The sequence below is a fragment of the Molothrus ater genome, chromosome 12 (genome assembly GCF_012460135.2).
Source record: "Molothrus ater isolate BHLD 08-10-18 breed brown headed cowbird chromosome 12, BPBGC_Mater_1.1, whole genome shotgun sequence".
Taxonomy (NCBI): domain Eukaryota; kingdom Metazoa; phylum Chordata; class Aves; order Passeriformes; family Icteridae; genus Molothrus; species Molothrus ater.
In genome coordinates, this window is record NC_050489.2 from 16,304,885 (window position 1) to 16,320,984 (window position 16,100).

General features: G+C 42.4%; 1 protein-coding gene across 1 annotated transcript in view; it reads left to right on the plus strand.

Moving 5' to 3' along the window:
• The first annotated feature begins 507 nt into the window (after window positions 1-507).
• The window catches only part of CDYL2 (chromodomain Y like 2), a 60,897-nt gene continuing 45,304 nt past the window's right edge, over window positions 508-16,100 (plus strand). The window contains exon 1 of the mRNA XM_036390427.2: window positions 508-737. Coding sequence (XP_036246320.1) covers window positions 714-737 — 24 coding nt within the window. The 5' untranslated portion in view covers window positions 508-713. The remainder of the gene's footprint in view (window positions 738-16,100) is intronic.

Here is a 16,100-nt window from a genome sequence, read left to right on the forward strand (position 1 = left end):
CCGCCGCGCTGCCCGCGCCGCCGCTCCTCGGGCGCTGCCGCCCGCTCGGCTCCCTCGGCGATGGCCATGGGCGGCGGGGCGGCCACGCGGCGCCGGGGGGGCGGAAGGTGCCAGCAGGGCCGCCCGAGGCCCCGCGCCCGCCTCTCCCCGTGGTGACCTTGGGCGGGCGGTGCGGCCCTCCCCGCCGCGCGCCCGCTCCGGCACCCACCCCTCCCGCCCGCCCCTGTATTTCTTCTTTTTTTTTTTTTTTTTTAATTATTATTTTTTATTTATTTATTTTGGCCGCGGAAAGAGTTTGAGGCGGGGGGGGGCGGAGGGAGGGAGGAGGAGGAGGGAGAGGAGGCCGCCGTCAGAGCGGCCCGGGGACTTTCCCGGAGGGAGGGCGCGGAGGGGACCCGTCCCGGTCCCGGTCCCCGCCCGGGGCGGGAGGCGGCGGCGGCGGGCGGGGTGTGAGGGGAGGGCGGGGGGCGCCGGCCCCGCCGCCGCGGGGGAGACGCGGCTCCCGGCGCTGTGCGCCCGAGCTGCTGCTGCTGCTGGTTACGCCAGCCCCGCCGCCTGCCTCTCCGCTCTCCTCGCCTCTGATTCTGCGCACAGCCAGCCCCAAAGCCTGTCATTCTGCAAAACACAGTTTACTCAACAGAGAGAGCGAGTGGGGGAGCGGGAGAGGTGGAGAGAGGGAGACGGCGCGGAGGAGCCCAGTCCCGCACCCCAGCATGGCTTCGGGGGACCTTTACGAGGTACCGGGGGCCGCGGGGCGGGCGGGCGGCGCGGGGGGAGCCGGCCGGGGCGCCGCCGAGGGCAGCGGGGGCGCGTTCGGAGCCGCTCCGCCGAGCCCTCGTAGTTGCCGAAGAGCGGAGGAAATCGCCGAGGGAAGGGCTGGGGTGGGGGGAAAAGGGCTGGCGTGTGTGCCCGGGGGGGGCAGGGAGGGATGGAGCGGCTCCCCTCCCTTCCCGCTGCCTCTCTCTTTCTCTTTCTCTCTCTACTTTCCATCGGGCTTGATCTTAGCAGGCCTTGCAAGAGGGAAGGAGGAAGGAGTGAAGGAGAGCGAGAGTTAGCGGTAGGATGGGGAGGCGATCGCGGTGTGATGAGCCCGGAGAGTGGAGAAAGTCCAGGTAAAGTCATAGGCGCTCTGGACGTGCTGAATGTGCAGATTAGTGCGAAAAAATGCGCCTTAGCGCTGCCGGGAGGCGCAGGGATGGAGGCGGCTCTGCGCCCGCTGTGCAAAGTGCAGGAGCCGGCGCCAGGTTGCTTCACCTCCTGCCCGGGGTGCTGCCGGGGCGGCGGGGGCGGCGGCCGGGCCGGGCCCCGGCTCCCCGCGGGCCGCAAAGTTTGGCGGGGGCCCCGCTGCGGGCGGCCCGGGGTGCGAGGTGGGGCGGGCGGCGCCCCCCGGCCCCGCAGCCCGGCGTGCGCTGCCCCCCGGCCGCGGCGGCGGCGACAGCGGCGGGGCAGCATCGGGCGACGGCCGCCGGGTCGGGGGCAGGCAGGGAAAAAGGAGCCGGCGGGCGGTGGGTGAGACCCAGCCGAATTTTGACCTCCGGCACCCAGTTCCAATGCCCCGAGTGAGAACGAGTCTAGCCACTCTTGCCCATGCCAGAGAAGAAGAAGGGAGAAAGCTGAAATGAAAAATAAGACAGACTGGACATGGGTGTTTGAAATATCCAGTTCCAGTAAGTGGAATTAGGGTGGAAGTGTTAAAAACACCAAACATGACTGGATGTCCTACACTTCTTGGTCTGGAGCACCTCCTCAGGCTCCACATTTCCTGGTGAAATGGCCGTTTGCATTGAGGTTCTCTGAAGTGCACAGTTTAAGACCTAGGACAGAAAACATCACCTTCCAGTTGGAGCTGTGTGCCAGTGATAGGTACTGCTCAACCATCACGGTGTGCTTGGGTGTAGAACTGCTGCTGTGGTTGGTCGGACATGGTTGGACTTATTCTCTGTTTGATGATCTTGATGATCAGTTGTAGGGTTTCAAGTGCAAGAAGTGCAGGATCTGACAGGTTTCATGTAGACAGTTTTCACTTTGTCATTGTCTTTCAAAGTCTTTAGCAGAGGTCACAGCTAAGGGATGACATTGCTCTATTAGGATGGTATTTTACTGTGTGTGACACAGACCTCCTCTGAAGTGAACAGCACTTAAACTCTCCTATGTGGTGTTAAATTATCAGATGTACATGATGATCTGGATAGTGTCATTGACCTCCCCCCCCTCCCCACCATTCTGCAGTATCTGTCATTTAACCTGTAATTTTAAGGATATTGTAAGTCAGTTGTATTGCTGTTGTGACTCCAGAATAGCCAGTGGGAGTTCTGTGAAGAACAACTTTGACCCAAAAAAGTTAGCAATACAATTTTAGGATTAGTAGTTTCTGGGGTGCATAGAAGATCTTTGCCTGGTGTTGTCTGGGTTTTCTTTAGACGTTTGGATTCGTTCTAGAAAGAAATGAAGCTAGTAGGTCATAGGCTAATGGTAGCCATGCTGGTTTAGCTCTGACTAATCGTTAAAAAATTCTGCTGTTTTATGATCCTTGTGTTGTAAGATGGTGACGTTTGGTAGTTGGATGTGGCAGTGTCGCTGTGTGACATCAAGTGAGGTTGCTCAAGTGGTCACCTGGTGTGTTCTGTGAGGGAGCAGACCAACAGCCCAGTTTGCAGGCAGTCTCTTTGCAGGCATCTGCATGGAGGAATGAATTTTTGGTACTGTGGTTCAAAGCCTCTGAATCACTTCCTTTCTTTGTTACTCCACTTGAAATACTTTTGCTTATCATTGTGCATATCTTCAATATGGAAGAATTGTCTCTACCAGAAGAGGTAGGCGGAAGAAGTGTGGCTGTTCCTTTCTTATTGTGTGAGGTGTTTGGAAAATGACCTCAACTGGTCATAGTGTAAAATCTTCATCTACATGTTGGACACTTGGCAAAAATGTGTGCAGGGCTTCAGTTATCAATCCATTTGCATTTTGCATCTTCACTAGGAAGTTCTCCATTACAGAGGTCAGAAGAAATGTCTAGAAAGCTGAAGAATTTGAATATCTAATAGGTAGCAATTGTGTAGATGGTAGTGCCTTCATTTAAAAGATCACTCAGCTTTGCCTCCCTGCTTTTTCCCCTTCCCAAAAAGCAGCTGCATCCAGCGGATTGATTAGAAAGAAACTCTTAGAGCTTGGATGTCCCACGCCAGTTTGCAAGTGAGATGAAGTGCTTTGTGCCCTCAGAGCAGTCCAAGTTCTTGAACAAGTAAAACGTTATGTGGATCATAAGATAATCATTAAACAGTTTCAGGATTTTACTTTGAAATAATTTGGGACTGTGGGTGTAAATAAACAATTTGGATCTTATGGTGACATTCCAAAGGTATAGTGCACTCTTGATTCCCTTTTCACTTGTTAGTAATATCCAAGTCCTTCAAGGATTCTTACTGAACTTCATCAAGTAAGACCAATAATTAACTCTGCAATTTGGAGAATGTAATACTGGCTGAAAAATTATTTTTAAAGCCAATCACGACACAGAAGCCCTGATAAAGCACATGGAAAAAGTGCTGTGTGTATATTGCCTGTATGAACTCATCATACTTTGGTGGTACCCAAGAAACTTTTATAAATTTTGAAATTTTGGAAGTAGATGTGCATATTTATCCTGTCAGTTCATTCATTTTCTACTGTTGTGTTATTTTAAAAGGCTTTTCAACCTTTAAACTTAAAGATAAATTCAATTACTGCCTTTATAATGAAGCAAAATAAGATCACAGACAAAATAACCTCAGTGTTTGGTTAGGTAGGTGCCTTTTTCCAGTTAGAAATGGCTTTTAATCATCTGAAATGCCAGCCTATTACATTTAGGTTAGGAGTGGGAAACAGGCACCAATTTATTCTAGAAGCAAAAAACCACCCATTAGGAGTTCTGTGTTTCCTGGTAGTCAGTTCTAGACCTGTGTGGTAGAACCAAGACACTTTACAACTAAAGATAATTATTCCATTATACGGTAAAATGTAGGTGTTAGTTTTGATGCTTTTAAGTACATTTTTTCCTTTAACAGTAAAGGATGTTGTGTATGTTTTAGTGTAATTCTCAGGCTATATGAAATACTGGTTTGCCTTTGCTTGACTTCCATGTGCTTATGATTTCAAGCTTTTATGAGTGGGTGAAAGTGTCATGGAATATTCCTTTCTTTTTCCTTGCTTTTCCTCTTAAGAGGTAACCTGTTAAATATTAAAGACCTATGGTGCATGTTTCCTTAGAAATAATAATCTGAAAATAAAGGACTGACAAAAAGGGTCTTCAGAGTAGCCTTCAGTAAAGCTGCCCTGGTTTGCCTTGTGTTTTACAATACACTGTTGGATGCATGGACAGGAAATACTCGTTCATTTCGGCAACAGACTGAAAGGGAAATGTATTTACTTTTAAATACCAACTTTGTTGATTTCACATTAAAGTTTTCAGTAACTTGAAGTAACATTTTTCATTTTTCACGTGCAATTCCATGTACATGACCTGAACCCAGACAGTTATCTCACAGACTCTGGTATTTTAAGTCTATGACATGGCTGTAGAGGGGAGAAAAATTCCATATGAACTGTGCTCCTAACTTTTTTTCCCGAGCCCAGAGCATCCTTTTTACTGCAATAAAAACCTCCTTTACTGATGAATATGTGAGCCAGTTATCAGTGTTAGAGAGATGCTCTTTAAACACATTTCAGTGCTTTTTTTAATTTAATATTTTGGGGAGTTGGTATGCAATGAACACCATTAGACTTTCAGGGGTGATGAACTTGAAATCTAAATTGGTATTTTACCATTGTGGCAGACTGTATTACACCTTTGATAAGTGATCTAAATATTATACCCAGTTCTCTGAAGGGGACTTAACATCTACGCATTTCTGGATCACAATAATAAAACCAGTTTTTAAAGCTCAATAGTTACTGCATTTAAGGGAAGAATGACATTTTTAAAAATGGCATCTTCTCACTGAAATGATGCAATGCCCATGGCTAGGAGCACGTCCACCACAGTGACACATTTCCATTCAATCTTAGCCTGTTTAATCAGCAGTGTAAGAATGAGCTGCAGTTTATTTCAGCTCACATGATCCACTAGAAAGATAACATACTTCCAGATAATTGCAACATTTCCCATTTATACCTGCACTCAGGTACCAGCAAAGTCAAAACTTGAAGATAATAATGGCACTGTTTGGGCTGTTGAATCCCTATGACATGTGGAGACATGCAGATGGGAGAGAACAGGGTTGAACTTTTGGATGCAAGGTTTGGCTTGAATGCAGGGTTTAGAAAATCATCTTTGCTTTACAAAGAAATGCAAGTTTTTGAACGTTGTGCTTTCCATCTTGTATCTCTTTCAATGGAGTCACTTTTTAGCAGAGATACATACTCAAACCTGCTTATGGAACTAAAAAGCAGAAATCTATTTTTTAAGTATGTCACGTGTATTTTCTAAGACAGAGGTGACTTGGAAGAAGATGGTGCATTTTAGTAAAGGTTATTATTTCTCAAATCAACCTCTGTATTTTGATACAACTGTGTTGAAGGAATAGGACTGACTTCACAAGCAGAAAGCAGTGGCTTGAAGTAGGATTTGGGGAACGTAGAAGAGTTAAGCACCTGCTCCTGTACACTGGCAAGCTGTGGATGCAATGCTGATTTCAGTAATACTGAGCTGGCACTCACAAGCTCTAAGATTTGGTTGTCTGTAAGTAACACCTTTTCAATTTTTTTTGTGCAAAAGCTTTACTAGCAACTATTTTGAAGAATCAGCTATTTATCACTGATCTGTTCTCAAAATCAGTGTTTAGAAGACAACTGTCCTCAAAATCAAGTAACCTCCAAGCAATATTAACTTCAGTAGGTAAAAATCCAGAAATTTTGTTGCCTGATGAAAGTTTTCAGGACTCTGTTCCAAATGTGGTGTGATTTGCAGTGCAGACTGTATTCCTCAATCCTAAACTGGGCAATCATCTGAGGTATAAATTGAGGTATAGAGATGGTAACAAAGAGTTAACCAGAGGTCCTCTCTGCCCACATCATGGCACTTCTCTAAATTAAAGTTACCAAGCAAGGTTCAAGAGCAGACCTGGATAACTCTGGCAATATTCACTGTCTTACTAAGAAATTCCACTTTAGAGCTGCATCTGGAACATAGCAATGCCCATGACTGTCTTGTTTACCTACATCATCACTGCTACCACCAGCCCAGCTTCCTCATTACACTGTAAACTGCTGAGCATATTTTGGGACACCCAAAACCCATTGATTTCTTGTTACAATCTTGATAAAGTGTTTTATCTGGCTCAAGTGTAGCTTGCTTCAAGGTACAAGTCTTTAGTGTGCTGCTGCTTGAGAGGGACACTGAAACACACCCTTGTCACTCTTAAGAGCCTGAACATTTGAAGTGAAGGTACCTCCAAAGCCACTGAACTGAACAGGCTTCCTTCCCTTCAATGTCCAGGTTCAGTGCCCATAACTATGCAAAGATTCAAATTGCATCATTTTTGGTAACACTTCCTGAATGACAAATACAGTGCTTTATTTTGGGCTGGTCTTTGATTGAATATTAAAATCCAGCAATAAACTCATTGCTTAGTAAGTTTCTTCTGAAAGTTAAAATATTTTGAGAGAGACAGCTCAAATAATGGCAAAATTTAAATGTAGTCTAATATTGAAGGAAATGGGCTAATTATTTTTTTAAAATCAATGGAGTGATTGTGATGGCCAGCTATGTTGTAAATAGCATTTCTTTGTCCATTCATTTGACTTCTAGCATTAGTACAGTTTCTTGGCTCTGTACATTTTCATCAGTGCAGTCCCTTTTTGTTGTTCCTTCTTATCCATATATTTTTCAGATCATTTTTGCAGCACAATTTATGGCACTGGAATCCTGACACTGGCAAAAAAATATTAAATAGTTAACTGTTTCTTGTATTCAAACTATTAGAACAATATAATTAAAGTCAAATGTTTGTAATGTACATTCATGCAAATACAAATATTTTGGTTTTGACAAAAGGAAATTCATCCTTTCTGCCTGTTGAATTACAATGCCACACTCTTTGTTTACTATTAAAATTTTACATTGGTAATATTGCAGCACTAAAAGAAATACACTTGAGTCTGTTTTCTTCTATTACACAGAGCAAATGTAGATTACAGTACTATTTCAATACTATCTCATTACAAGTCCTGATATAAAATATTGCTGCAAATTTATTTGGTCTCTAAAGACTTTCACAAGAAATTGATATGATTGACCTGTGTAGAAAAGAATGATTCTTCTCATGCCTCACCAAAAAGAGGAATTAGGCTGACTCTTGCAAAATGGTAAAGGGTAGTATGAGCAGGAGACTGCAACAAAACACTAAAGCAAAACCATCTTTTTAAAACATCTGTCAGAAAGACACTTCTGTCTGAAAATAGCAGTTCCCCTACTTGAGCTTTCCTAGATGTCTCATAGAATATCCACAAAATTTGCACCCCATTCCTTCAGAGGAGCAAACCAGAAACAATGAGGATATTTTCTTCCTTCATGTTCTTCAATGCATTTATTTAGATTTTGTTGGGGTTTGGTGAAATCATCCTATATTAATCACTTATATGTGCTGATACCAATGGATTAAGAAGGAATACGAGGGACTGCACAGTGCTAAGTCTGAGAGCCATTGCATACAGATTAGTAGCACCTGTCAAAAGAAATAGAATTAGCAGATACATGTGAACATGGCTTGGTTTGGACAAAAGGCAACATTTTTATAGGACATCTCACAGATCTTAGGGTCAATATTTAGAGAAGAACGACTCTGGCTGCTGTAAATGCTTTTTCAAAAAGCCTTTTTGTAAGATCCCACAGGAGCAGCTGGTAACAAAACCAAACTATGGTCCAAGAGGTTTGGTCATTTCTTAGACCACCTGGTTTACAGAGAGGTGTCTATGAATAGAGATTTCAAACACTGGTATTGGGACCTGTGTTGTATAACAGAGCCATCAATTATTTGAAAATAATGACATTTATTCCTGATAATTTATAGATTATTATTATTATTATTATAATTGTCAAGACAAAAGTTGGCAGTGAAGAGCTGAATGACAGCAACTGAAATTCAGTGCTTACAAATGCAAGCTAATGATCAAAGGAAAAATAATCCTGACTATTCATGCATAAAAATGAGCCCTGAAGAAGATGTTACTATTCTGGAGAAATCTTGGAATCATCGTGGAAGGTTTCTGGGTGTGTCCACATTAGTATTTTAATTTGGATCACGTGCATGCTTTTGAAGTGAACCTCCCTGTGATCCCCAGGTACCATACCTGTGCTTGCATCACAGCACTGTCTTGGAGAGCAGTGACCACACTCCCCTGCAGTGCAACCAAACCAGAAAATGTGTTTCAGCTCCTAATGGGTGTCCAGTCCACTGGACCAGACTTCGGGCAAACAGAAGTTTACATGTTATTAAAAAAGCACTCAGAATGAAAGAGAAGATGATGATCCTTGCGTCCCTGGGGAACATGGTGCTTCCACCTCTGCAGCAGTGCACCCACTGCCAGGAGACACAGAACTAGAAGTGATGCAGAGAAAGGCCATCAGGGCATGGAGTGGCTGTCAGTGAGATGACATCTTATGAAAACTTTCTGGCTGGGTAAAGAAGTGATTGAATGGTACAGAAAAGACAGATGGGGGATGTTCAGTTAAGTCAGAGATGAATGCTGTTTCTCATTGCACAAGAAAAGTTATGCAGCAAAGGAAATAATTAGGCAAGTGATGGAGACAAGGGAAGTACTTCACAGTATTTAAATCTTGGAACTCTTTGCATGCAATGTTGTGGAAATCAGAATTGTAAAAGGTTTCAAAGAATGGTAAAGCAGGTTCTTGGTAGATTGATCCCTTTACACTTTTCAGCACAAAGCAATCTTTAAACTGCTAATCATGAGAAGCTGTGAGGGCAGAACAAGGGCAACACTTACTCTACAGATGCTGTTTCCCAAGCATCCAATACTAATTTCTGTTTGAATATACAACACGTTGAGCTAAGTGGACCTTTAGTCTGACCTCGTATGGCAGTTCTTAGTTTTGTACTTACTACAGTCATTAAACAAACATAGTTATTGACTAAGGTGTTGATATGGTCTGCAGAGATCACAAACACACAAGCTGCATCCCAGTATTCTAATTGCTAACCCTTGTGAATTAATATCTTTGCAATGCAAAAAACAAAACAGAATAGTTTGGTTTGGTTTGGTTTCTGCTTTAGAGCCCTCACAGTCTAGATTTAGAATCATAGAACCATTAAGTTTGGAAAAGTCTTCTAACCATTAAGCCAGCACCATTAACCATCCTCACCTCTAAGTTATGATCCCAAGTACTTTTTGAACACCTCCAAGGATGGTGAGTCCACCACTGCCCAGGACAGCCTTTTCCAGACTTCTAACAAGTTGCAGTGTGTGGTACAAACCAACAAAAGAGAAGAAGAGAGGAGGTGATAAAGTACCATTGAATCAAACTTATGTAATAAAAATGAAGTTTTGGCTCCTTGTTGTCACTCTGCTTAAGAACTGGGCCTAAAGGGTTAAACTAGAAAACATTCCAGTAAATGCATGGCATGAGGCAAATGATTGAGTCAATGTTACTGGAAAGTCACATTAATGGAATAATATGTTTCTGATGAACAAACAAGGTTTCTACTATGAGAAAAGCATTTCAGCATCTTAAAGGGTTTATCCACAGCTTTCCCACATTTATGGTTTTGGATGGGATTTATAGACTTCCTTAATACTGTACAGAATTGTCAGTCTGCCTAACCTCAATATACATCAAAAAGCCACTAACTTTTAATTAACTTTTAACAAACTCATCAGTTGGTTATTCTGTTGTTAGGGTTTTTTCCCAGAAATGGTGATTATTAATATACTGATATATAAACAGCCTCATTTCTAACTGACCAGCCTGACCTGTCAAATTCTTTCACACATATACAATGAACTTTTCTGTGACATCACTTGGCAGTCACTGCAACAAAGGAAAGAGCATTGCTCATGTATCTTATTATTCTTAGTAATATGAGAGATCTTAAAATAAAGTGTGACGTTGCATAGTTTTTTTAAAGACTACTTTGTGAAATTTGTTTTACTCTGCTAATGGTTTTGCCTTTAAATGTTATGCAGTTGAAATTTGCTCTCCTATTTTCCATTTTTTGGGGAAGGGACAATTTTGCAAAATATGACATGACATTAATGCACCTAATGAATTTGTCTTTCAGAAATCTTTTGTGATAAGTTTCAGGTATTTTAGCATAGGCAATCTGACAGGAAAGGTGCTGGAGAAATGCTGGGTTCACATGGAAGGAAAAGGCACAGTAATGCTTACAGGGCTTGTAAATGGGTTCTGAGAGAAACTGCAAAGATGTTGATCACAAAGTGTTTTGGTGATTAATGTAAGGGAGGAATAGCAGACTGCAAATGGGAGTGCATGAATTTAGGATGACACAGCACGGAAGACCTTCGTTGATGTGAAGTGACTGAATTTATCTCTACATAAGCACAGGAAGTAGGAAACTTAGGTTCAGCAATGGTGCAACATAGCAAAGTTTCAAATGAAATAGGAATATGACTCACATATTAAAAGCTATACAGAGAAGAGGAGGGAAACTTTAGATCCCAAATTAAGTACCAGGAATTAGAGGGAAAACTACATTTATGTTCAAAAATTACTTCACATGATTCCAGGAGAAATAACCTGAAAGTTCTTGAAGGAATGATAAATACAGGCTGAGGAGGGGCAAGAACTTTGTGATTTTTCTGCAGTAACTGGAAGCAAGAGTCTGTAATAGGGTCCAGGTGCATAAACTCAAGCTTTCCACAATCTGAAAATTGGGAAAGTTGAGAAAAAACTTGTGCTATGGTGTTCAGTAAATATTAGCACTGGTTCATCCTTTTCTGCTGTGCTGACAAGTCAGAACCAATGTACTGTATTACAACAGTCAGAAAGGACATGGTAGAGATGATGAAGAACTTGACAGTGTTGTATTCATGTGGTCACTATTACAGACCATGTGCTGCTGTTTGCTGCAGATTGATAGATGGTGGTATGCAGTGTTTGTACAGTCAGCAGAATGCATCATGGTATGGAAACAGTGATAAAAGTGACAGGAAATTGAAAGAAGCAATGAAAAAGAAATTATTTCTGGGGGTGTGGTTTTGGGTGTGGTTTTTAGGGTATTTTGTTTGTTTCATTTTTTACAGTGAAACTGCAAAATGACCACTTCTCTGTCTTTGTGTATAAAAACAGCGTGAGATAGGTAATTAAATAGACAGGCAGTTCAGGTAGCAAAATTCAATAAGATTGAATGTTCCTTGAACTTACCTTTATGGTCTGTTAATGTCTTATGTGCAGTAGAAGCCACAATCATCTGTGCACTGATGATACACAGAAGGTGTGACAGAAACACCAGAGAAAGTTGTGCTTGATAATCTGTTTTAACATCTACCAATGAAATTGCTTCTCTTTCACCCTACACACAAAGAAACCCTCAGGTTTCTTAAGAAAAGGAAAAGAGTGAGGTCCTTGGCCAGCTTTTTTGGCCTTCCCAGTGCTGCATTTTATTTGCCTCTTGGTGTCAAAAATGGTGATTGTCAATTAACTGTAGGAAATGTGGCTCCCTCAGAGGAAAATATTTGAGTATCAATGTGCTGAGCAACACCTTCAGAGCCCATGTGATTTGGATCAGCTCCTTCCTCTACTTTTAGCTGGTTTAGGACCTTGTGCAGCATTCTGCACACAATAGTGATGTGTTAGTGCTGATAGGGAAGCTGAAGTGTAAGTACACCGTCAGAATACACAGTGAGCAGGGTGCCTGTGTGGCCTGGTGGAGCTCAGGAGCATCAGAGAGCTCTGCTCCTCCCCTGGCCTCACTCAGCATTGGAGGCCATTGGAAGGAGACTTTTCACCAGCAGCAAATTCCATTGCCTTTCCTATGCATTGCATCAGATGATGGGTTAAAGCACGAGTGCCAAGGTGGCCTTGTCATCTCTCCCTGCTGACTAAGGCTTGTGTGAATAGTCTGTTGTATGGCATTTAACAAATGGATCAAAATAATAAAAGTTACAAGCTCCAAGGAAGATACCCTTTTTTTTTCATTGTACACATCCCAAGATTTGCATTATTATTCTCATCAATCTTTTGTTACACTGAGAATATGCATTCATTGAAGAGCAGCATGGCTCAACATGTGGACTACCAGTTCTAGTTCATAATCTCCTATGAGCTGCCTCCTGCTGCCGCAGGAAGCATTAAGAAATTGCCAGAACTGATGGAAGACTGTTCTTTCTCCCAGCTGAATAGCATCTCCCCAGCTTTGTCATGGGCACCACAAAGGATGACAGATCTTTTTCCTGCATTGTTTGACCATGCTGTGCTTTGGCTTTCTGACATGACATCACTTTCAGTATTTCTATGAGTGCCTCTCGGAAGCGGATCAGGTATTGCAGTGGCACAGGGTGACCACTTACTGCCAAGCTGCTGTGGGCTGTGATTCAAATTGTTCTGCAACTGTGCTGCTGTTAGTTTTTGTGCTTCATCCACTCATGTCAAACACCACTGACAACCTGCTCTGTTTAGAAGAAAGGTAGGTCTCCTTTTAACATGAACTGAACCTTCTATTTGTACTGTGAATGATGCAATTTCCTCCCCTGCTAATAACTGCTACTCTTGTAGCCTATTTAGTTTACAGGGGAAAAAAAGTCTTGCTTACTGATCAATAAGAGATGTAGTTTACATATAGTTTTTATTTTGGATATGCAGTTTGTATTGCTGGTATATCTTAGCTTACACAACCCTTGATTTACTACACTCCATTTGAAGATATGTGTCCAAAGGACAGGTTACAAACTAAGGACAATATTTTTTGAAGTTTTGCTACAAGGCAGAATTCCTTTAGTTAACTGAAATAAATTCTGCTTTAATATAACTTTTCTAAGATGTCCAGATTCCCTTATTAATTCTAGGATTTTGGGGAGCACAGAACAGCTTTAACATAAGTTTTCCTAAAAATCTTTCTTACTTCATGTCCATCTGCTGTTGCTCCTGTTACCACCAAAAGGCAGCCATTCCACAATAACAAGCATCTTAAAAGTTGCAGTGTAATGGCAGTTGATCTTTCCAAGTGCTGGGTTAGACACCAAGGATGTTGTTTAGTGCTGAGAAATCACCAAGGTATGTTTTGGATGTACATTTAAATACATACACTTTCTCAGGCATTGAGGGGATATCTGGGGATTGCCTACAGATATTTAGTAGTTGATATATCACTTATTCAAGATTTGGAAAGTACTTGAGAAGTAAGCCTCAGGGTTAGCAGAGGAGCTGTGTGATAAGCCTTAGCTCTCACAGAAGAACTGATAGCAAGACCTACCTTTTCATTCCCCCTCTGATTATACAGTAGTGCAATACAGCTTTGCAGAGACAGATACAGCCTAGCTGAGGGACGCAGAGGATGAACCAAGGCTGGTTTACAGCCAGTTTTGAGGCTTTTTTTTTTCTTTTGAAGTGACTACTCTGCAGCTCCATTTCTGAGATGGTTACTTGAACCTGTGACTCAAACAGAGACATCTCAGAACGGGGTGAAGCGGTGGCTGCAGCCCTTGTGGGACAGAAACTGCTGAGTGCTCAGAGCACCTTCCCCTCTGCAAACATGGTGGCAGCTGCTTTCGATCTGTGGCTTCTCACTGCTATTGTGTGAGGGAATCACACTCTGAGTTTCATGAGCCACAACACAGAGTTAGTAAAGCTGTGGCTCATCTAGGACTGGGTGTTATTTTAATGAGCTTAATAAATCCTATATAGGACTGAAAGTTTCTTTGGAGTTCTCAGTCCTGCAAAGCAGCGCTCTCAGTCTGACCTTTGAGCTTTGTACACTGCAGAGCTCAGAAAAACTGCACCAGTTCTACACTGCACCAATTTCAGCAACATCAGCAACCCCAGTGGAAGTAGCTCACCCACTTTAGCAGCTGTTCTCAGCATCAAGTTGATCAGACATTGTACTGCAAAGGGCTTCCACTGCCACAGCTCACTGTGGTCACAGACACTCACTGAAGTCCAGGAGATCCACACTCATGTAAAAAGAAAATTATTTGCTTTTGAAAGAAGTACAGTAGATAAGGAGTTGGAATTTTGTTAACCAAACTCATCACATGATTAAAGCTGAAATCTTCATGAATGTTAATATTGTTCTTGTAAAGCATGAATGGCAAGGATTCATTCCATGTACAGTATGGACACTGACCTTCAAAAGGAAAAATTAATTGCAGCAGCATTTATCTCACTTTTGGCAAAGCAGGGTGAGGAACTAGTATAATTTTTTTTAAGTACTATCACAGTTGTTTTCTGGCTACATTACAATTTCATTAATGGATGTGTATTGTAAGTTATCTATCCTTGGACAGCCTACTGTCAAGGAACAGTCAAATGAAAAAATCACTTTTTTAAAATTATTTCAGTGTGGTTTAATACCAAATGCTGAGAAATACGGTAGCTATACCAAGAAAATTAAAAGCCCTAGGGCTAAATATTTTTAGAAAAGTCACTTAAAAACAAAACTTCAACCAACTAAGTTGACCTTGGTTGTTACAGTGCTGGAGAACTTTGGTTTTGCACAGCTATAACACTGTTGGTATTACTTATCAGAATCTGCCAGTGGTGTAAGGTTGTGGCTTCTACTAATTAAAAAAAATACAGCTTTTGATTGAGATGATTAGGGAGATGTCCAACATGCCATTGAAAAGGTTTTCAGGTATCTAAACCCAAAAGATACCTGAGGGTTTGGCCCTTAAGTGAAAATATTCACAATTTTCCAGAACTTTCCTGGAGCAAAAGGTTGTGTCTCTATTCCAGGAAAAGGATGGCATCCTAGAACACAACAGGATTGCTGCATCCTTCCTTATGGTAGATGTGTGCTGCTCATTTTTGTGTGAGTGTAGCACAGACAAGCAACAAATCTCCCATGTGGCATATGGGCAAGGCAGTCACTTGAGCAGCAGCGATGTACAGTTTGGGCAATCCACACAGCCATTTCCAGATCATTCCTAGTCCCAAACCACTTGTTCTCTTCTGAAGACTCTGTAAGGAACTTCTCCACTCAGCCCTGCTCCATCACTCTTCCCATCCCTTCCCTTTGTGGTGCCAGTGGCATTTCCCTGGATGTTGTTGGCCTTGCTTTGGGAGGGTCCCTGGCAGCCCTGCTCTGCCCATCTGCAGCTCCCTGGCACCCCACTGCCTCTCTCTGCTGCCCCCATGCACAGGAGAGCCTGGAGGATGAGACAGGCTGTCACAGCTGACTCCACAGACAACTTGGCCTCAAAACTAAACTCAGGGTGTATTTTTGAATGTCATGTAAGCTACAAACGTGTTGCAAGGACAGGGAGGTGTTGCTGATGTCCTCCCTCTGTCTCCTCACACTTGGCTGCGCTGGACCAGGGAGCTCATGTGCCACTGATGCAAACATTCACTGCATTCACCCCGTGGAGTTCCCTGATGATGCACAACTGGGTTATTTCAGTGGAAATTGATTCACTAGTCATGAATTTCATTTGAGAAAACCATGTAATTTTTGGTTCACTGTCTGCTCTAAAGTGGCAGCAGCTCTTTTACATACCCCAACAGGCTCAGCAAACTATTTAGTCAGTTTGAGATTGAGAGGAAAATGCTGTTACGTCTTCATTTCCCACATGCAGCTGATGGTGAATCACTCATGCCTAGTGAATGGTCTGTCAGGTCAGCAAAACCAACACCTTTCTTATTTTTGGGCAGATATCTCCAAAAGACTCTAATTGTTTGGATAAAAAATGTGAAAGTACTTTACTACAGTAAAAAATATATGAGACACCAACTCAACTTATTTAACTCCTTACACTTTATGAATGTTTCGTGTGTCTGCTTTCCACTCCTAGAGTGTTCTGTTTCAGTTTGTTTAACTGGTATTTTTGAATTCATGGCATACAATTTTTAATAACCCAAACACTGAAAAAAAATTTTTTCAGGTAAATTGTTAATTTTTTATAGTTGTGCATCTTTCATAGATGACTTCTTCTTAAGCTTT